The sequence below is a fragment of the Pipistrellus hanaki genome (assembly GCF_964339955.1).
Source record: "Pipistrellus hanaki genome assembly, chromosome: 1".
NCBI lineage: Eukaryota > Metazoa > Chordata > Mammalia > Chiroptera > Vespertilionidae > Pipistrellus > Pipistrellus hanaki.
In genome coordinates this window covers 59322978-59345413 of record NC_140503.1, presented here as the reverse complement: position 1 = coordinate 59345413, position 22436 = coordinate 59322978, and the positions used below count along the sequence as shown (strand labels likewise).

At 35.1% G+C, this 22436-nt stretch overlaps 1 protein-coding gene across 1 annotated transcript in view; it reads left to right on the top strand.

Annotated features, from left to right (window-relative positions):
- Positions 1–22436, top strand: part of CTDSPL2 (CTD small phosphatase like 2) — an 80540-nt gene that overhangs the window by 45104 nt on the left and 13000 nt on the right. The window contains exons 6-9 of the mRNA XM_084903577.1: positions 5349–5564; positions 9939–10017; positions 10303–10414; positions 14226–14312. Coding sequence (XP_084759703.1) covers positions 5349–5564; positions 9939–10017; positions 10303–10414; positions 14226–14312 — 494 coding nt within the window. The remainder of the gene's footprint in view (positions 1–5348; positions 5565–9938; positions 10018–10302; positions 10415–14225; positions 14313–22436) is intronic.

Here is a 22436-nt window from a genome sequence, read left to right as displayed (position 1 = left end):
GAGGTAGTTTGTGTTTGTGAAAAAAGCATGTTTTTAAGTCTCAGGGTAAGAGCTAATATGTTGCAAATAGAAGAAAAAATAACTAATGAAAATTTCTGGAGTTTGCTGATAGGAATGAGATCAAGAGAAGAGGTAGGATTGGAATTGAAACAGGGAAAAGAAATATTTTTCTCCTATGCTGGAGGAAAGAAGCTGTGAAGGTGTGTGCAGAAATAAATGTTTGGTTAGAAGTTGATAGTTATAATTGTTTTCTTTGGAGGAGAAGAGGGTGTCATTTGCTCAGATAATTTTGGTGGCAGGGATTAAAGAGAATGGTGAAGGTTTAAAATGTATACTGTTGAAGGGTTAAGTAAAAGCTGAATATCTTCCATATACACATATTTTGAGCAGCATTCTATAGACAGGGTTTTATTTGAAGTGTGATTATACTAGTGGCCTGGTGCACGAATATTCGTGCACGTTGAAAGGAAATTAACTAGAAGAAATGTTTTAATCGCTATTCATCCTTTCTCTCTAACAGTAGTGTCAACCAAATTTACTATCGACTGTGACAGATCAAAACACACGTGCAATTGGCACCAGCAAGAGTTTTATATATATAGATATAGATATATATATAGATATAGATATAGATATAGATATAGATAGATAGATAGATGAACTTGTTTAATTAGACTTGTTTTCTGATTTAGCTAAACTTTTTCTAGCCCAGTGAAGCACCCAACTTCTCTTTCAGATAATTGTCAGCAAGACAGCAAAATATCAGCTCGAAGCAGACTATTATTGTAGATCATGCAGGGAGAACAAAGGGTAAAATATTTAACTGAAGCGATGTTTGACTATATTCTGTGCAGTGAGAAAACTTGAAGTCATTTTCAAGGTCCACCATTTCTTCTTTTCAATCAGGTCAAGTTTCTGAGCTTTCTAAATCTCCATTTTTTGGCTAATGAAAAGAAAATAGGATTCCACCAAGTCTCCTATCTACCTACTACAGGACTTCTGTGAGGATCAAATGAGCTGAGGCATGGGAAAAAGCTTCACAGACATTGGTTACAGTATAAAGTGTTTACACCTAGATATAAAGCAAGTTGTGTTTCTGAGCTGAAGAAACTCGAAGGAGGCTAGTTGCTAGGAAGAGGAAGCCAGGCGTTGCTATGTGACGTCATTACCTGGTGCCCCCAGCCACCATTTCTGGGCTGGGCTGTGGGCTGCATTTTGCGTCACAGGGTCTCAGCAGCATCAGCTGTGATTTGGTGGGGTGTCGTCTGAGGTGGTGGGGCCTGTGTCTCACTTGGGGGAAGCTGAGTGTTGCTTTGTTGGTGCCAGGTCTGTGGTGTCATTTATTGTTAATGGCCTGTCACTAGGGAGAGGAAGCTTGGCATTGCTATGTGATGTCATTACCCGGCTCCCACAGCCACTATTTCCAGGCTGGGCTGGGCTGGGCTGTGGGCTGCATTTTACACCATGGGTCTCAGCAGCATCGGCTGTGATTTGGTGGGCTGCTGTTTTGGGGTAGTGGCGGGGCATGTGTCCCACTTGGAGTGTTGCTTTGTTGGTGCTGTTTCTCTGTAAATGGCCAGTGTATGTCATGGCAGCTCCTGTGCTGAGTGTCTGCCCCCTTGTGGTCAGTGTGTCATAGCGACTGGTCAGACACTTAGCATATTAGCCTTTTATATATATAGACTAGAGGCCAGGTGCACAAAATTCGTGCATGGGGGTGGGGAGTGTAGTGTCTCTCAGCCCAGCCTGCACCCTCTCCAATCTGGGGCCCCTTGGAAGATGTCCAACTGCTGGTTTAGGCCTGATCCCAACCAGTAGTCGGACATCCCTCTCACAATCTGGGACTGCTGGTTCCTAAACACTCACCTGCCTGCCTGCCTGATTGCCCCTAATTGCTTCTGCCTGCCAGCCAGATCACCCCCCTAACTGCTCTCCTGCCAGCCTGATTGATGCCTAACTGCTCCCTGCTGGCCTGATTGCTCCCAACTGCCCTCCCCTGCCAGCCGTCTTGTGGCAACAAGGCTTTTAGATCAGTGTTTCCCAAACTTCTCTCATGATGAGAATCACCTGGTGGAGTTGTTAAAACACAGATTCCTGAATCCCAACTAAGAAGTGCTAAACTAGAATTTTTGGGAACATATAGGTAAAATTGTATACTTAACTAGTGCTCTAACACAGATGTTATATACAGAGCACTAAGTTAGGTATGCAATTTTACCTATATGTTCTCAAAAATTCTAGTTTAGCACTTCTTAGTTGGGATTCAGGAATCTGTGTTTTAACAACTCCACCAGGTGATTCTCATCATGAGAGAAGGTTGGGAAACACTGGTATAGATGGTTTCCGTGCCTGAGAAACCTGTAGGTTAGATTGATTCATTAGGGTTTTCCATGATGGATGGCAGTGGAAAGACAAGGGAGCAAAAGACACTGAAGCTGCAGTCTTGAAAATGACTTAATGAATGATACACCTGAAGTTTTAAAACCTGTTAACCAAGCGGGACCTATAAATACATCAAACGTAAACAATATTGGGAACAGGTAGGACATATGAATAGGTCCTTGAAATAAATGTTGTGCCCTGAAAGGGATGGTATATATTTTTTGTAATCTTTATAATTATTTGTAAAATTTATAATTTTTTAATTCGATGTTTTCATTTTTTTGTTGGTATTCTTTATAGAGTTTATAATTTTGTATTTTCTTTTGTGCTTTATATATAAATAAATGCAAAAATATTTATTTTAATTAAGTATAAATAAAAATAATAATAATATGAAATTACGTCCTCCAGGCGTGACGTACTGACACGTCCTAGTGAAAAAGTACAGGCCCGTTACAGGTTGCATAATTAAAAAGGGAACTCCCCGGTTAACAGGTTAACTAGATGAAGAGAGTGACTTAGAAGCTGTTTGGAATAAAAGAGACTGACAGGCCTTTATCAAACATGGTGATCACCTGTAATAGGAGTATGGTATACATAAATAATTAGAATATTAGGCAGTTTGTGGTAGGGAATTAATGTATTTGAATTTTAGTTTCCAGAGGTGAACAGTTTCTTAGTGTTAATGATTATGTTATGGCCATGGTAATCACTACTAAAGGCAGTATGAAAGAAGAGGGAGCTAAAGAGGGCAAGACCTTTGAGGATTAGATATGGGATGAGTCATTGGCATCACCTGTAAGAACAACTAGACTGGCGTTTAATACAGCAGTAAACTGGATAAATTCCTGTGATTAAGAGAGGATGCTGGCAATAGATAGCAGATTACAGCAGTTGGGATAAGTGAATAATTATATACCTATCAAAGGAGCAGGCATTTTTAGTCATTTGTGGAAACCAAATATCTGGTAGCAGCAATGGAGATAAATTCTGATTCAGATAGTAAGTTGAATATGAGATAATAAAGAGCTTTGAGGGAAAGGTATCAGGAAAAGAGGTGTTTTTTGGAAAAATATTAAATTTAAAGCAGTTAGGAAGAATGAATATTCTGTGAAGCAGTTGAGAGTATTGGAGATTGATTTTGTTTTTGAAAACGACTTTACGACTTTTGGAAAATTCTATTAAAAAAATAGAAAGAATTGGGGGTCATTCCATCATTAGGCAGCATGGTCATATAGGTGATGGCTGAGAATAATGAGGAAACTAACTTGAATATTAAGATGAAATCTCATTTCAGATTTGTCCTTGTGTCTTTGAATAAAAAGGTCCACACGATCCAGGGAACAATGATCTCATTATTGGATAACTAACTCTGGTTTAAAAATTACAACTGCACACAATGTCTAGAATGCTTAGTATTGAAAGGCTCAGGAGCTGTTTGAGGATAATGAATATATATAAAATGCTTAGACAGAGTATGCACTTAATAAATGATAATACTTGCTTTAATGTAAAGAAGTTTTAATAGCCCTAATCGGTTTGGCTCAGTGAATAGAGCATCGGCCTTCAGGCTCAGGGGTTCCAGGATCAATTCCGGTCAAGGGCATGTACCTTGGTTGCGGGCACATCCCAGTAGGGGGTGTGCAGGAGGTAGCTGATCGATATTGCTCTTTCATCAATGTTTCTAACTCTCCTTCTCCTTTCCTCTCTGTAAAAAAAAATCAACAAAATATATATTTGAAAAGTTTTATAGTAAAAAAATACTGTGTAATATACTTCAGAGTGGTTAAGAGAATAGCTCTTAAATGTTCTAACCACAGAAAAGATGATAATTATATTGTAGGTTAGAGGTGTTAGCTAACAATAAATTGCTAATCATATTGTACTATATCAATCAATTACTGTGTTATATGTCAACTAGAGGCCTTGTGCATGAAATTTGTACACAGGTGGTGCACGAAATTTGTACACAGGTGGGGTCCCTAGGCCTGGCTGGTAATCAGGGCTGATCAGGTTCCCCACCTCCTCACCTCTTCCTTCCCTAGCCGTCCACGTCCACTGACACCCACCCTGGCTCCCTGTCCCAGCCAGGAGTCCAACCTGGGAGGTTGGCCACCGGCTCCTATGAGTGAGCTGGCCCTGGGAAAGGGGTGGCATCTGCTGCTGCCCACTCCCAGTTCCTGGTCCCAGTCTGGGGGCCTGGCCCCAATTGGGTGATCAGGGCCTGCTGGCCAGGGGGAAGGACCAGGAGGTTGGCCAGCAGGCCCCATTGGTGATCTGCAGGCTGGGGGCAGCTCCTGAGTTGAGCGTCTGCCCCCCAGTGGTCAGTGCGTGTCATAGCGACCAGTCCTAATCGTTTCGTCACAAAAGGTCGCTTAGGTTTTTATATATATATATAGATTATATCTCAGTAAAAATAAAGAAATTCTGAATTATAACGTATTTGACTCTAAATAGATACTTCTAAACTATTTGAACACTTAATCATTTTATTCACAAATACTACTCTAGCTTATAATAGTCTTTATACATCATTGTTTGAAATGTCTGGAAGAGACTCACTAGACAATGGTATCCTGAACTTTGTTTCTATTGTGTTTAGTTTTTGAAATATCTGTAAGTTTTAATTATTTTATTTGTATTGAAATATATTTGACATAACATGTAAATTTAAGGTATATCACGTTGATTTGGTCCATTTACATATTGTAATATGATAGCAATTATAGCAATAATTAGCACTGCTCTCGTGGTTCCTTTCTTTTTATTACTTGGAATAATTAGATCCTAGTCTCTTAGCTAGTTTGATGATTGTAATACAGTATTTTGTCTATATTTACTATATATTATCTCTAGGGCTTATTTATTAATTGTTGTAAATTTGTACCCTTAAACAACATGTTTTACTCTCCTACCCCTATGAGTTTTTAAATGATGATTGTGAGTATCCCAAATCATGATTTCAGGAACATCAGGATCCGATTCCCCAGGACAGGCTGTGGAGGCTGAAGAGATAGTAAAACAACTTGATATGGAACAAGTGGATGAGATCACTACCAGTACTACTACATCAACTAATGGAGCAGCTTATTCAAATCAAGCAATTCAAGTGAGGCCATCAGTAAATAATGGTTTAGAAGAAGCAGAAGAAACAGTTAATCGTGATATTCCACCCCTTACAGGTGAGGAAAATGTCTTAGGCATCTTCAAGAATAGTTTATAAAAATGCAGTATTTTAGTCCAGCCAAAGTGGCTCAGTGGTTGAGCATAGACCTATCTACTGGGAGTTCAGGGTTTGATGCCCAGTCAGGGCACATGCCTGGGTTGTGGGCTTGATCCCCAGTAGGGGGCGTACAGAAGGCAACTGATCAATGATTCTCATCATTGATGTTTCTGTCTCTTCTGCTCCTCCTACTTTTCTCTCTGAAATCAATAAAAATATATATTTTAAAAAATAAAATATTTTATATTTTTTCTTATACACTAGACTAAATGCATGTTTTTCTTCCTTGAATTTAAGAAAATTAAAATTGGAAATAAAATTTGTACCCAAAAGTTAGTCATTTTGAAATTGAATTTTTTTAAAAAGGTTGTGATTCAATATTAATATTTTACAGTTTAATTACTACTTGGAGAAATTTAACATCTAGCAAAATATGTGCTTATTTTATGAATATAATTATAATTGTAACAGTCTTAGACCCTTAGGTCTGAAGTTCCTACCTAGAGGTAGTCTCAAATCATACCTTCAGGTTTGTTTCATACATGGATGACATTTCCTCAAAAGAAGCTTCTGTTCCTGGATATCTCCCTGTACCCAACTTTTACAGCTTAATTCTGGATCCTTTTGAAGGCTAGAATAATTATTGTGTTTCTGAGCCAGTTGTCATAGATATGTAGAAGCACATTAGATCATAATTTATACCCCTGAGGAGTTATGATAAGTAGACATATAAGATGAAAAGATGAAATTGTTTCTTCATGCTTAAAAGCAGAAATAAAATTGTGGATGTCTATTTTTTCTCAGAGGGAGAAGATCTTTATTTTAAAAAAGTTCCTTGTGGTGCTAGCTATTTGATAGAGCCTAGTACAAATATATTGGTTAAGAAATATAATTTGGTATAAGGGAGTAGGATGATGTTCTTTTGTTGAATATAAAGGGCAGACATTTTAAAGATATATATTTTTATTGATTTCAGAGAGGAAGGGAGGAAAGAGAGATAGAAACATCAATGGTTATAGAGAATCCTTGATCAACTGCCTCCTGCACGCCCCACACAGGATCAAGCTCACAACTTGGGCATGTACCCTGACTGGGAATTGAACCATGACCTTTTTCATAAATCTACGCTCGAGCACTAAGTCATGCTGGCTGGGCTAAAAGGGCCAACTTTTAAAGAGATCTTTGAAATAGCAGAAAACATTTAAAAATGCATATAATTGTGAAACTTCAAGTCAATAATACCAACATGAAGAGAAAGGTGACATAACAGAGGAGAAATTTATTTTAAATTTGTCAAAAGATTAATACCTATGATAGAATTATAATGTTAAATTATGTTATAATGTAAGAATCATACTGAATCTAACAAGCACATCAGCATGGGTTGTGCACATAGTTCATTCTTGGGTGGATAAGACTTCAAATGAACCTACTATTGATCTATCATTTTTTCCTGGTGACTTTGCCCAGGCTATTGAATGGTGAAGTTTTACAGGCTATTTAATGGTTAAAGTCCAGGGCTTTGTCTTCCTATTTGATGTTTGTTCTATATTTTATTCTGCTGCATAAGCCTTTGTATTTATTTTATCTGACAACTGTGAAGATGGAGAAGGGATTTCTATAACCTTAAGCATTTTTAGGAGGGGGAAAAGTAAGATTTACTCCAGTCATCTCATTTATTTTTTCTGCTAACATTTATTGAACACCTATTTTTATGATGGGTTTATAAAGTTGAGTAAGATATGCCTCTTGGCCCTAGCTGGTTTGGCTCAGTGGATAGAGTGTAGGACTGTGGACCAGTGTCTTGGGTTTGATTCCGGTCAAGGGCAAGTACCTTGATTGCAGGCTCTTCCCCTGCCCAGGCCCTGGTCAGGACTCCTGCAAGAGGCAACCAATACTCATGTTTATGTTTCTCTCACATTGATGTTTCTCTGTCTTTCCCTCTCTTTTACTCTCTCTAAAAACCAATGGGAAAAAAATAGAGGGCAATTCTGGCTCAGTTAATTCCCTGTAGTAACTGAGGAGGCATTGCTCTGAGGAGGAAGTACTAATTCAAAAACTAATAAACCTTTAAAAAATTTATACATATATATACCTGAAGAATATATGAGTAAATTGATGAGCCAAGTATACACAATAACTATGCACTCGGCTGGTGTGACTCAGCAGTTGAACTTTGACCCAGGAACCAAGAGGTCACTGGTTTGGTACCAAGTCAGGGTACATGCCCAGGTTGTGGGCTCAATCCCAGTGAGGGCCATGCAAGAGGCAGCTGATCAATGATTTCCTCTCTCATCCATGTTTCTATCTATCCTTATCCCTTTATCTCTCTAAAAATCAATAAAAAATATGTTTTTAAAAAACTATACAGTGTGATGAGTGCTATTAAAAATAAATGAACAATGGAATATTACTCAGCCATAATAAGGAATGAAATATTGCCATCTATAACAACATAGATGTACTTAGAGGTTATCATGATTCATTTATATGTGGAATCTAAAGAACAAAGTAGATGAATAAACAAAACAGATGCAAACTCGGAATACAGAGAACAAATTGGTGGTTGCCAGATAGGAAAGGTATTTGAAGATGGGTGAAAAAAGTGAAAGGGATTATGAAGTATAAATTTCCAGTTATTAAAATAGTCACAGGAATGTAAGATACAGTATAGGAAATATAGTCAATAACATTGTAATGACTATGTATGTTGTCAGATGGGTATTAGACTTATCTGGATGGTTACTTCGTATGGTATATAAATGTCTAATCTCTGTGTTGTACACCTGAAACTAATATTGTATGTCAACTGTAATTGAAAAAAAAATTTTTTTTAAATAGTAATAAATGAGCAAAATAATGAGGTGGCACATTGCAATTACTCTGGGAGGATCATTAAGTAAAATTGTTGCTGATCATAAAAGATGAATATGAGAGACAAAATTATTACTTTTCCCTAATTTCAAGAATGTAGCCAAATAGAGCAAAAAGGAAGGAGGCTAGCTCTACCGTTTACTTAGCTTTGTGACTTTGAACAATTTATGTAAGTTCTGTGAGACAGTATTCTTAGCTTTAAAATTTTAAAAAAGGGTTTTGAGGGTAAGAAAGATGAAGTATGAAAAATGCTTAGAATGAAGGCACTCAAATATTTCTTTTCCCTTTCTCTGAGGTTAATAGGAATTTGAAAACAAGTGGTTGGAAGATATATTTTTTCTATTATCCCCTTGTGATAATGAACTGTTCAATTGGCATAAAGTTGTTATAAAAATTATAGCAATTTTTATTGAGTTCGACTGTTTTAGTCCTTTTGGGCTGCTATAATAAAATTTAATTCTCAGATCAGGAGACTTGAAAATCCAAGTCATTGGTGTCTGGTGAGGGCCTGCTTTCTGCTTCATAGACAGCTGTTTTCTCAGTGTGTCCTCACATGGCAGAAGCTATGTGAGCTCTCTAAAGGGCACTAATCCCATCTTCATGACCTCATGAACTTCCAAAGACTCCACTTCCAAATATCACATCGAAATTGGGGGGTTTAGGAGGAGGGGCACAAAGATTCAGCCTCTAGCATCCACCCTAACCTTTTATCTGTGAGATATTACCTGTTTAGTTTTAAATTATCATTTTTCCTCTCCTTGAATTTAAGTTGTAATTATTGTCTTAGAAAATTCCCCACATAATTTCTAAAGATCAAGCATAGAATGGATTATGTGTCATGGAATTTAGAATTGTTTATTTTCAGTTGTTTGTACATAAGAAGTAAAATAATGGGTCTTCTAAAACTATTTAAAATCAGAAATAGACTTGAGATTCCTGGAAAAATGTACATATAACATTTTTTCATAAGTCTTCAAGTGGTTCATGGACCTCTTAAAGACTGTTCGTGAGTTGTAGATTAAAACCTAGCTTTGGGTCTATCATGAGCACACATATATCGATCACCTGAATGTACAAGGCACTTTGTGAGATGTTATTACTGTAAGAGCACCATGAAATTTTTATAGTTACATATGTAAACACCATCCACTTAGAAATTGAATTCTTGTGGAGTGTATTTTTCTGGTAATTAGTAAATTTTCTCTCAGAATTTTTAAGTTCTGCTAGCCATTATGTAGCTTGCCATTTTGTCTGTATTGGTAGTTTTTTCCTTTGGATCTGGAGTTAGAGCTATATGGTAATTAATTTGCTTTTAAATACCATTTAGTTATTATTTATGTCTTATCTTCAACCTAAAATATACAGGGCTTCAGGAAGATCTTACATAAAAGCAGTAAGATGTATACTTCATGGCAGCATTGAATAAAAGTAACATTTTATTTTTCATTTTATTAAATAGCACCAATAACTCCAGATAGTGGATATTCAGCAGCCCATGCAGAAGCCACTTATGAAGAAGATTGGGAAGTGTTTGACCCGTGAGTTGTTTTCTTTTTCCTTCCTTCTTAGCAGAATGAAAATCCACGTGTGGAGAGGTAGCTGGGTGTTGTATTGCAAAGAGCATGTTACTTATAGATAGTAATACTTTTACTGAGTTACTCAAATACTAATTTGCATATTCTCAGTTTTATTTACATTTTACATGGTTGGTTTACGAATTTAAATATTATTTAATTATTTAATAAGATGGGCTGAGTTTAGTAATATGCCTTATATTTATAAAAAGTAGAAATGTTGAAATTTTCTTAAAATTTGATTTATAGCTATTATTTCATCAAACATGTTCCACCACTGACAGAAGAACAACTAAATAGGAAACCTGCTCTTCCATTGAAAACAAGAAGCACACCAGAATTCTCCCTAGTTTTAGATCTGGTAAGTATATTATTTGCCGATGTAAGAAAAATAAAGGAGCCGAAACCGGTTTGGCTCAGTGGATAGAGCGTCGGCCTGCGGACTGAAGGGTCCCAGGTTCGATTCAGATCAAGGGCATGTATCTTGGTTGCGGGCACATCCCCAGTCGGGGGCGTGCAAGAGGCAGCTGATCAATGACTCTCTCATCGATGTTTCTAGCTCTCTAGCTCTCTCCCTCCTCTCTGTAAAAAATCAATAAAATATAAAAGAAAAGAAAAGAAAAAGAAAAAGAAAGGAGTTAAATTCTCTTTTAAAATACTAGCCCCAAACACCAAAAAGAAAATTAGGTAACTAAAGAGCCTTACACATTTGCTGTGAACCTGTCTTAGGTGTTCTGAAATGTTTTTGTTTTTTTCTATTGAGAGTATTACTGCTGTTCCCCATTTTTCCATCTTGGCTCCTCCCCCAACCCAGGCCTTCATTGCACTTTTGTATTTGTCCTTGGGCTATGCATGTAAGTTGTTTAGTTAATCTCTTCCTGCTGAAATGTTTTTATTTTAAGCTCGGTCTAATGCTTAGGGTCCCTAGCTTCGTTGATAATTGGTATCTTTTTTTTATTATTATTATTTTTTAATATATTTTATTGATTTTTTACAGAGAGGAAGGGAGAGGGACAGAAAGCTAGAAACATTGATGAGAGAGAAACATTGATCAGCTGCCTCCTGCACAACCCCCACTGGGGATGTGCCTGCAACCAAGGTACATGTCCTTGACCGGAATCGAACCTGGGACCCTTGAGTCCACAGGCCAATGCTCTATCCACTGAGCCACACTGATGAGGGTGACTGGTACCTTTTTAAATCTCCCAATAAAATTCTAATTTCATTTCATATCTAGATTTCACCTTTTGGGTCAGGATTGTTTCCTTGAAAGACCAAATATTATCTAGGTCTCAGTGAGTTAACCTTTGCAAGACCATACTTCTTTTCCTATTCTTGTTTTTGTGTATTATCTAATATCAAGGACTATTTACTAATATACTCTCAAAAGCATGATATCTTAATGCTAACTAATAAAACCTTTAATATGCTCTATTGGTATGATTTTAAATTTTATACTTTAGGGTACCAGAAGAGCTTTAAAAACTGGATGTCCATTATATAATACTGGGAAACATTATTATAACTTAGCCTTTGTTACTGGTACTCTGTAATTGAAGATGTATTTAATTCTGATAAAGAATTTTGCATCAGAAAAAGCATATTATTTTAAACTAGAGGCTGAGTGCACAGATTCATGAACATTAAAAAGAAATAGAAGAAATACTTAAGAAGCCTGGAAGGGACCAAGGGAGGGCTCCAGGGTGTGTCCTGCCTGTCTCGCCCAGTCCCTATCAGCCAGACCCCATCAGTAAGCTAACTTACTGGTTGGAACTTTTGCCCCCAGGTAGTCAGTGCACTTCATAGAGACTGTTCGAATGGTCGGACACTTGGCATATTAGGCTTTTATTATATAGGATTATATAGTATATTAGCATGTATAGTTCTATTTTGAGAGTTTAAACACTTAAGTCTTTACATGGCCAAGGAGATGTAAGAGAGGTATATCCAGTAGTGCTGAATACTTAAGATATTTATTAGAGGATAAATGAAAGAAAGAAAAAAAAATGATTATGGGTAGTTTAGATTTGATGTGCGAGGTAGTGGAGAAACTGAAAAAGATTTTGCTAGATTTTTATGTTAGGAATTAATATGGCAAGTTTGGCCATGTAGTTTTTCATTAAATATGAATACAAATAGAAAAAGAAAGATAAGAATTGGCTTAGTTATTTTACAGAAGTGGATAAAGCAGACTGAGCAAAAGGTAGGCCATAGGTGAGGTAGTAGAATGAGTTGTGAGTCAATTGCAGGAAAGAGGTAGTAGAATGAGTTGTGAGTCAATTGCAGGAAAGAATATCTTTTTTAAGGTGCTAAGAGAATACCTAGAAATGAGTAGTCTAGTGTGCTATTAAAAGAAGATGGGGTTTGCCGAAACCGGTTTGGCTCAGTGGATAGAGCGTCAGCCTGCGGATTGAAAGGTCCCAGGTTCGATTCCGGTCAAGGGCAAGTACCTTGGTTATGGGCACATCCCCAGTAGGGGGTGTGCAGGAGGCAGCTGATCAATGATTCTCTCTTATCGATGTTTCTAACTCTCTTATCACTCTCTCTTCCTCAGTAAAAAATCAATAAAATATATATTTTTTTAAAAAATGAGGTTTATCTAGAGTATATTTTGCTGTTTGCCTCCACAGAGTTTAACGTTAGGTTAAAACAAAAACATTTCAGCTAGTAAGATGTGGAATCACAAAGTATGAACATTTGTATTTCATTTTAATTCATCTTAAATGTATTGAAAATTTTGGGGTATAGTCATTAACAGTTCTATTTTTTTTTTTTTTAAGTGTTGTCACTATAGAAGGAAGCCTTTTTTTTTTTTTTTTTAATCATTCAGGATTTGAGAAATATTAATATTTGCCCATATCTTAGATCAAATGATCTTTGCCTTATTCTTTTAATGAGAAAACAGGGCTTGGTAATGAAAGATGGCAAGTCTTCATTTATTTAGTTAAACAAATGGTTATGTCTGAAACATTCAACAGGTATTAAAACATTCATTTTTAAAAATGAAATTCTTTATAAAAGTTTTAAAGATAAGGGACTATATGAATAGAATATATCTATTTTTGGAAGATTTGTAATAGATTCTAAACTTCCATTTTAAAAGCAGTATATATGTGGTTTTGCCGGGACCGGTTTGGCTCAATGGATAGAGCGTAGGCTTGGGGACTGAAGGGTCCCAGGTTCGATTCCGGTCAAGGGCATGTGCCTTGGTTGCGGGCATATCCCCGGTGGGGGGTGTGCAGGAGGCAGCTGATCGATGACTCTCTCTCATTGATGTTTCTGACTCTCTATCTCTCTCCCTTCCTCTCTGTACAAAATCAATAAAATATATTTAAAAAAAATAAATAAATAAAAAAATAAAAGCAGTATATATGTGGTTTAGTTAATAATAAGTTGGAACTCAAAACAGTGGTTCTCAAACTGTGACTTGCATTAGGATCATCTGAAGGGCCTTTTTTAAAATATGTTTTTATTGGGTTGTTATTTTTTAAGAGAGGAAGGAGAGCTAGAGAGATAAAAACATCAATAAGAGAAACATCGATCAGCTGCCTCCTGCTTGCCCCCTAGTGGGGATTGAGCCTGTAACCTGGGCATGTGCCCTGACTGGGAATGGAACCAGTGACCTCTTGGTTCATGGGTCCAGCACTCAACACTGGCTGGACTGAGGGCTTTTTAAGCAGACTGTTGAGCTCCTCTCTTCACCCCTTGCTGAGTTTCTGAATTATCAGAAGTGGAGCGGAGAATTTTTATTTCTAACTGGTTTCCAGGTGATGCTGCTTGCTGGTCCAGAGACCACACCAGAGTAACGGATTTGGAATGGGTAGTTCATTTGGTCCAAGTGTCATCCCAATATACCAAGGTCTCAGGGTTCAAGCCTCAGTCAGGGTACATATAAAAAGCAAGTAATAAATGCTTAAATAAGTAGAACAACAAAAATCAATGTTTCTCTCTCTTCCTGCCTCTCAAATTAATAAATTAAAACAAAAAAATTTTAATAAAAAAATGGAAAATTCTATCCACATTGTTATGTTACACACAGTAATGTATGGTGAATATAAAATTCCATATTTGAATGGGTGCTTGAATAGATGTGTTTGGAGATTGTGGACATAAAATCATTGGACATTTCTTTTAATATCTTGGTTTATTCAATATGTTTTTTTTATTTTAAGGATGAAACACTAGTACACTGTAGTCTAAATGAGCTAGAAGATGCAGCACTTACCTTTCCAGTTCTTTTCCAAGATGTCATTTATCAGGTAATTAAAAAAAAATTTTCATTTGATTCTTGACCTGTTAGATTAACATTCTGAACTAAATTTTTTGTAAATTCTTTTTTGGTGAAGTTTAATGTGATTTTCTATTAGATTTCATCAGTAATTTAATGATTTGTTAACACAGAGTAGAATCATACTAAATAATTACATAAAACAACATTAATTTGTTGCCACAAATATGTGAACTTTTTTACCAAGTGATCTCTGCTAGTTTTATAATGTATTTGCCAGCAGGTGGAGGCAGGAGCACTGACATCATAGATCCCTAAGAAGAACTTGCCAGGTTAATACCTGGTATGTTTTTCTCCCCTCCAAAATCCAAGTGATATAAAGAAAACTCATTCCTTGTTGGTGGTCATTTTTATTTCCTTTTGTAGTAATATGGTCTGTAGATTGCATTTTGGTTGACCTACTTTATAATCACAAAATTCCAGGATATTCTTCTAGTTATTGCTTTACTTTAAAAAAATTAGGTATAAGCATTCTCTCTCATCTGTATTGTTGAACAGGAAACAGTACAAAATACTATGAATTACATTTTATGTGTGTTGGTCATAGTTTTTACATTATGTTTGAGATTTTCCTAACATAAAATTTGAATTAATATGTGTGAATATACCTTGAAAATTGCAAGGGAAGTGCCTTTCTGTTGTGGCAGTTGTTATTTAATTAGTATTATCTTTATACATAACAGTTGTTGAATGATTGGGAAAAAGTCAAAATGTTGTTTGTCAGGAGGTAGCCAACTTAAGGATTAACTAAATAAAGTCAGAAAATGTTGCTATGAAGATGATGAAAAGTTGTTTTATGGTTGTTTATTTGCTTTTAAAAGGCAGTTAGAACTTGGGTTTAGTTTTCAATATCAGAATTAAATATAAGTTTGTGGTTCAGAGTCTACTTTACCCATTTTATCTTGTAATGAGTTATACGAAGATTTATTTTAGCAGTTATTGTCAGTTCTAGTTTAACCTAGAAAGGTATTGTAGGTATGGTCATATCTGAGTACTATATTCATTTTCCTTTTATGGAAACTGATTTTAGTTTTGATATATGATCATAGGATGAGCAAAATATACATACAAATAGGGGATTTATTCCTTTGTAACAGTATTTTTTGGCTTAAGGTAAATCTTTTTCTTAATAAGGCATTTTGTGCCATAGGTTGTTCTTGTTTAGTGCACTTTTAAGGACAGGAGTCTTTTGGAAAATAAATAGTATAGAAATATTTTAGTTCTCTCTTTTTAGTTTGATACCTTGTGTTGCTTTTTTTGTTGTTGTTCAAAATTGCACTTAAAAACACTGGCTTTTGGGCTTTGAATGTGGAAAATAAAGCTGTTACTTAAAAATAATATTTTGAGATGACTTTCTTAAGCTTTCAGATTTGGAGTTTATTTCTTGAAGATGGTTTTTATCTGTTTATGTACTTTTTAATAGTGAAATAAGAAACTTGGAAAGTAGGAGAGTTTGATTCTTCTCTTTCATGAGCATTTCTTTCCAGTGTGACCATAAAATTGAATTTTTCTTACTACTTTGATCATTTCTGCTTCATTTCTCTCCTTTGTAAATTTCTTGTTATTTTCATGTGGATCTGGATAGTTGTCTTATTTTGAATAAAAGGCTTCCTAACAGTGCATATAACTAATAAAAATCCTATATGTACTGTATACCTCTTGTTGTATTAAAGAACTCTTTTTATTATATGAGTTGCACTTTCTAAAACTGAAAAATAAATGGTATGCCTAAATCAGGAGCAATAAAATGGGAGTTTGAATTTATAAGTTATAGAGATGATTGCAATTAAATATTATGATTTAGTTACTACATCATGTACAGAGTTTAGTTCCCCTTCAGTAAATTTTTGAGGATGTCCATAGTTAATATTGGGTACATTTCTTTGGATTTCTGGTTTTGGCGTGGCTATTCTATCTGCTTTTAAAAAAAATAACTTGAAGAAATCTTGGGTTAGAGTTCCCTCAGTTTTCAGACCAGCAAGCTCCCTTTAAACAGGGAATGATGTCTTTTAAACTTTCAGTGGTGTTGTCTCCATCTACTGGCAAAGAAGAAATATACACAAGGGTCTGAGATGATCTAAGAGATTTTGGAGAAACCACATTATTAGGTAAGATGTAACTTACATATTTAACCACTACAATATAATGTGGCCCACTTAAAGGTAGAAACCTGTAAAATACTGTATATACTCTTTTAAAAAGTAATGTATTGAGGCGAAATTCACAACATAAAGTTAACTTTTTAAGTTAACAGTTCTGTGGCATTTATTTACGTACTCTTAATACGTTAGTTTCCATAGCATGTGTGTGTATGTGTGTGTGTGTGTGTGTGTATATATATATATATATATATATATATATATATATATATGTATATATACTCTTAAAAATAAAAGGGTAAAGTTAAGATAGGATAGGATCAGTTTCTTTCTCTGAATCAAAACCAGATAATGTCCTCTAGGGACTTATTTTACTTTTACTTTCTTTTTGTGGTAAGTTCATTATGGTTCGTTACCCAATTTTACTTCCACTTGTTATTTCTCTTTCTTTCAAAACAGTGTAAATTGTCTTACATGTGTTTCCATGATTGTCTATATCAGGGGTTGGCAAACATTTTCCTATAAAGGGCCATTTGTTAATATTTTAGGTTTTACAGTTTCTATTGCAACTGCTTTTTCTGTCATTGTAGCATGAAAGTAGTCATAGACAATACATAATTAAGTATGGCTGTGTACAAAACAAAACTTTGTTTATAAAAATAAATGACACTTTGGATTTGGCCCAGGCTATCGCTTGCTGACCTGTGGTCTAATAATTATGAGAGTATATACAGTAAATTTACACATTCAGATTCTTTCTAAGTGGCAATAGGCAATCAAATGTTCATCAGAATTCTTGTTAATATTTAGAGAAATTTAAAATTATATCCATTCTAATCTGGTTGTGGACTTTTTAAGGTTTTTTTAGTTGTAAGTTTGAGGGGAAATTTAAGGTGGCCACTGCTCACATTTATTTTTTTAATATATTTTTATTGATTTTTTATAGAGAGGAGGAGAGAGGGGTAGAGAGCTAGAAACGTTGATGAGAGAGAAACATCGACCAGCTGCCTCTTACACATCCCCCACTGGGGATGTGCCCGCAACCAATGTACATGCCCTTGACTGGAATTGAACCTGGGACCTTTCAGTCCGCAAACCGACGCTCTACCACTGAGCCAAACCGGTTTCGGCACCACTACTCACATTTAAAGATTGCCTACCTTCAATGATTTACATTCTTTTCTTGATTGATAAGTAGAACTCAAGTTCATTATTTCAAGTCTTAGAATTATTCAAATCTCAATTTACTACTTTGAATATATTTGAAATCCATTTTTAGGGGATAAAAAAAAATACCTAAAAATTTTAACTCAAAATTTGATGTATGCTACCACTGACATTATATAGACAGACAGATTACGGTTTGTTTATATAGAGAAAAAGTAATTCTAAAGAACTGAATTTTTTTAGTGAGGTTATGGTACTCACAAAGGCAAAGTTTATAGATTTTTCTTTCAATGGGTCCAACCCCCTTCTTAAATTGGTACTTTTGCCATAAATTATTTTACAATTAGTTATTGGGATAATAATTATTTATAGAATGGTACAAATGAATTTGATAATCTGGAGAACAAGTGCATGATCAGTTCCAGTGCACATGTTTAATCTTTCTATTTAGTTTATATTGACACATTATCAGGAAATCCATCTCGTGGTGTTACTCAGTTAAGAGGTCTCCACTGTATTTAGTTTCTGTTCCTGCAGATCCACCAATTCAAGACTCTAGGTCATCTCACTCCCTCTTCCATCCAGAAGATGACTTCTATCCACAAGCAGGACTGAATCAAAAGACAGATTTTTCACTTAGCTCTTGAGCTGAACCACCTCCTCAATGACCTTCCTCTGTCTCCATCAAGAACTGGAGTTCAGTTTTTTGAAGATGTAATAGAGCTACTCAGCCCAAACGTGGCTTATTGAAGACAAAAAGAAGATGCCTCATATGTTTCACCACAGTGCAGCCAAACGTAACTGTGTTGTCCAACTCCTCATTCTGTAAAGTATGGCAGGGGCATCTAATTTTTTATTCTGTTCACCTAAAAAGACTTTAGCCAGTCAGTGGCTTTCTGAAGATCAGTAAAATCAACAAACTTTGGGTCAGCTGTCCAGAAATCAGATTGTGGTAAGCACTCAAGGAGAGATAGGATCCTTTAGGGAGCTACTTGCTAAAGGATACTTTATTAGTAGAGATTTTTATGGGGAAAGTTGGGGGGAGAAATGGGTGGGAAATCCCACGTTTAGCAAAGGTCAGCCTCTTCACCAATATTATAGTTTGTTTTCTTTGGGTCTTTTACAGCCTAGGATAATTTTCCTAAGGATCTCAAATATCTTATACCACGAACAAGAGGTTTCTATTCCTTCTATAGTCTTTCCTAGGAAAGTCAGCATTATTTTTGGTTCATTTAGATGGAGGATTTTGTAGTAAATACCTAATCAAGTTTTTCCTTCTCTCAAGCTCTGACTTAAATTGACAGTAATCAAGAGGCATTTTGTTTTGGCCTTCATAAAGCATAATTTTGTTATACAAAAGTGGTGTATATATTTGTGTCTTAAAACATTGGAGTCATGGACACTTAATATTGAGGATAATATTTTAGCTGGTCTGGAAAAATACTTTGAAAATTAATTGTAGGTAAATCTCAAAAACAATGTTAAGTAACTTTTCTATTCTTATTAGTAAGTATAGTTAGTCATTGGCACTCTTTTTTATCATGATTGTTCATTATTAATTTTTAGGTTAAAAAAAGAATAGTAATAGCTAAAACTTATAGTTATCTACTTCTCAAAGATAAAATGTATTTCATGGGGAACTCGGTTCTTTATAAATGTATTAAAATTAGAAGCAGTTCATTAAAAAATATATGGGAAGTTCTTGCTCAACTAGCTGAAAATGTTCTGTAAATTCAGGAGAGGTGACAAGTGATTACTAAGCATATTAAGTTTGAAGGCTTCAAAGTTTAGAATTTGTTTTTAAAGGTGACATTTTAATTTTACTACAAAGACCAGTTTTGCTCCTACAATGACTAAACTTTATTTTAATATAAACACATTAGTGTGTGTGTGTGTGTGTGTGTGTGTGTATACACACACACACACACAGACACAATGCTTTTACTTGAAAATTTTTCTTTGTTGCTAACTTTTTCTCTTGAAGGTATTAAGCTTCTTTTTATTCTATTTGGACTCTAAGAAAATTCCATTTTAAACTTATTTCTACTTAATTCAGTATAAGGTTTGCAGAAGCTTTTTGTTTAGGGATTGTTTAAAATTGTTTTTATTTTTTATTTATTTTTTTAATGTATTTTATTGATTTTTTTACAGAGAGGAAGGGAAAGAGATAGAGAGCTAGAAACGTCGATGAGAGAGAAACATCCACCAACTGCCTCTTGCACACCCCCTACCGGGGATGTGCCCGCAACCAACGTACATGCCCCTGACCGGAATCGAACCTGGGACCTTTCAGTCCGCAGACCGATGCTCTACCACTGAGCCTAACCGGTTTCAGCTAAAATTGTTTTTATTTTTATTGGTTGTGATGTTTTAGTATTTCCCTTCTCATTCCCTGATTGATCCATCTACAAATATTGTCCTTACCAGCCATCTAACTTTTACTGGGACAGTGTGAAAAGATGACTGTGAAATCACCCAGTGACTTATAATAAAGTTGAAGCCTCTGCAGGGCTTACCTGAGCACAACCTTGTTTCAGTGGAGAAGATTGGAGTTTTATGTCTATTCTCTGGTGTTGAGGTTAAGAAAATGTTAAGCAAGTTGAATAGTTAAGCTATTAACTGATGCAATTCATTATTGTTGTCCTGCTTCTAAAAATACAGCTTGTAGCTATGGGCTTTCTCTTTTAATTAAGGTTGCCCAATTCTGTCCCATAGAATCATTCCAGCTATTTTCCTTACGATCCACTACTTTTAAATAGTAAGATGTATAGTAGTAATAGCTATTGGTAGTTTCAATGTGGCAGGCACTGTTGCATTCCAGGTGCTTTATATGCATTAATTTATTTAATCCTCACAACCCTATGAAATAGACACTATTATACTCATTTTATAGATGAGAAAACTGAAGTGTACAGAAGGGTTAGATCTATGGTATCTTGATGATTCACTTACTTGTACCATCTCATTCTTTACATTCCCCAGCGTTGTTAGTTTTCTTTTGTTGTTTTGTTATTTTTTGTTAGGTTTTTACTGCTTTAACTTCTTTCTGCTGATGAAATAAATAGCATTCACAAATTATTTTTTAATTTAAAGATGCTATACTCTTAAGTGAGTTCCATTGAATTTATCTTTTCTTTCTTTTTTTTCTTTTTTTTTGCCTACTACACTTATCTTTGGGTGTTTTATTTCCTTCTTTGGTCATGCTATGGAAGTTATCTATGATAATAGATAAAAGTTTAGTAAACAAGCAGTCAAATTATTCCGTATATATAATTTAACATTGCATACTTAGACATTAATTTATATTTGGACAAGTTTATCACACCATACTTATAATCAGTTTACAACTAGAGTGCTGTTTTAATTATTGCTCTTTTTTAATCTAGTTCTATTAACCATTTATGGCCTATTAGTACCGTCTATACACACACTTATAGAACATTCTCGTTGTCTTCATGCCAAAGAAAGTACAGGAAGTCAAGTTTTGTTCATCTCAAGTTTTGTTAATGTAATGTCATTTTTTTGTTATATATTTATCACTTTTTAATATAAAATTTAAATTTTGGTAAAATCAGTCCCAATATCACTGTATTGCTGATTTTATTATAATAATAATAGATTTTCTTTTAAAACTTGAGTAATGAGCATACAAATGCCTATTTTGGGTAATAAGTCTTATTGAAGACATAGCTGGGGATTCTTACATAATTATTTCTTATAGCATTATACATTACTTTCAAACTATTAAAATTTCAAAATATATTTTGTTTACTGGTAGGTTAACAGTATTTGTAATGTAGCTAGAAGATGTCTTCAATAAGACTTATTACCCAAAATAGGCATTTATGAACATGTTCAGATTAAAATGAGACTTTTGGCCTAGTCTTAAATTTGGGAGATGACATGCTTTTGAAGAGTTGCAAGTTTGAAGGATGGTTGTTGAAATACTAAGTAGAGAAAGAATGTAGAAAATAGGAAGTAGGCAGCTCAGTACATGAGTCTTTGTTATTTAGGAGAAGAAAATAGTTGAACATCTGTGGAATAGATTTTGAAGCATGCCTTTGTGTGCATCTTATGTTAATGTATCTCTGTGCCCTAACACAGTGATTGATTTTACTCTCATTATACATACTCTACAATTGTTTTTTATTTGTTTCCTACTGGACAGTACTTGCTCTCTGTATATTTCTGCTTTTATATATCCATCCAAATGACTTGGATCCTGCTGTCCCTATATCTCTATCTCTATTTTTCGTTCTGAGATTTTGCCTTTGCAGCGGATGGCAGAACCCCATGTTGTTCCAATCCTACCTCTGCTCACTGTAACTTTGTACTTTTCTCATGTTCTTGTTTTTTTCACTAACCTCTTCAGTTTCGGCTATGTCCTTTAATCCTGAAACACCTCTGTTCAAATGGTGATGTTGTTCTCAGGGTAGGAACTTTTACAGTCAACAGTTAACTGTAATTTACTATGGTAAGGAAACACCCTAGCAATATATTCCCCCATCTTTAGTGCCGCCTTTCATCCTCAGTGAGCACCTTTTGAAAGTAATATCATTTAAGGTTCATTTTATATTTAAATATAGTCAAAAGTAGTTGAATGCATAATGAAGTTATAGTTTTGATCTAATCTGGAATTCGCTATAAAAGAACTTGGAAAATGTCACTTTTGTACAGTGTTCCATTTACTGTGCCTATACAATATTCCTCTAAAATGAAGTATTCCTCTAAAATGATGTGTGTTTGTGTTCAGAGGAAACATCCCAAATTTCAGAGGCCCTGCTTATCTTAGTTTACAGTATGTAGAGCAAGTGATAACAGGGTTATTG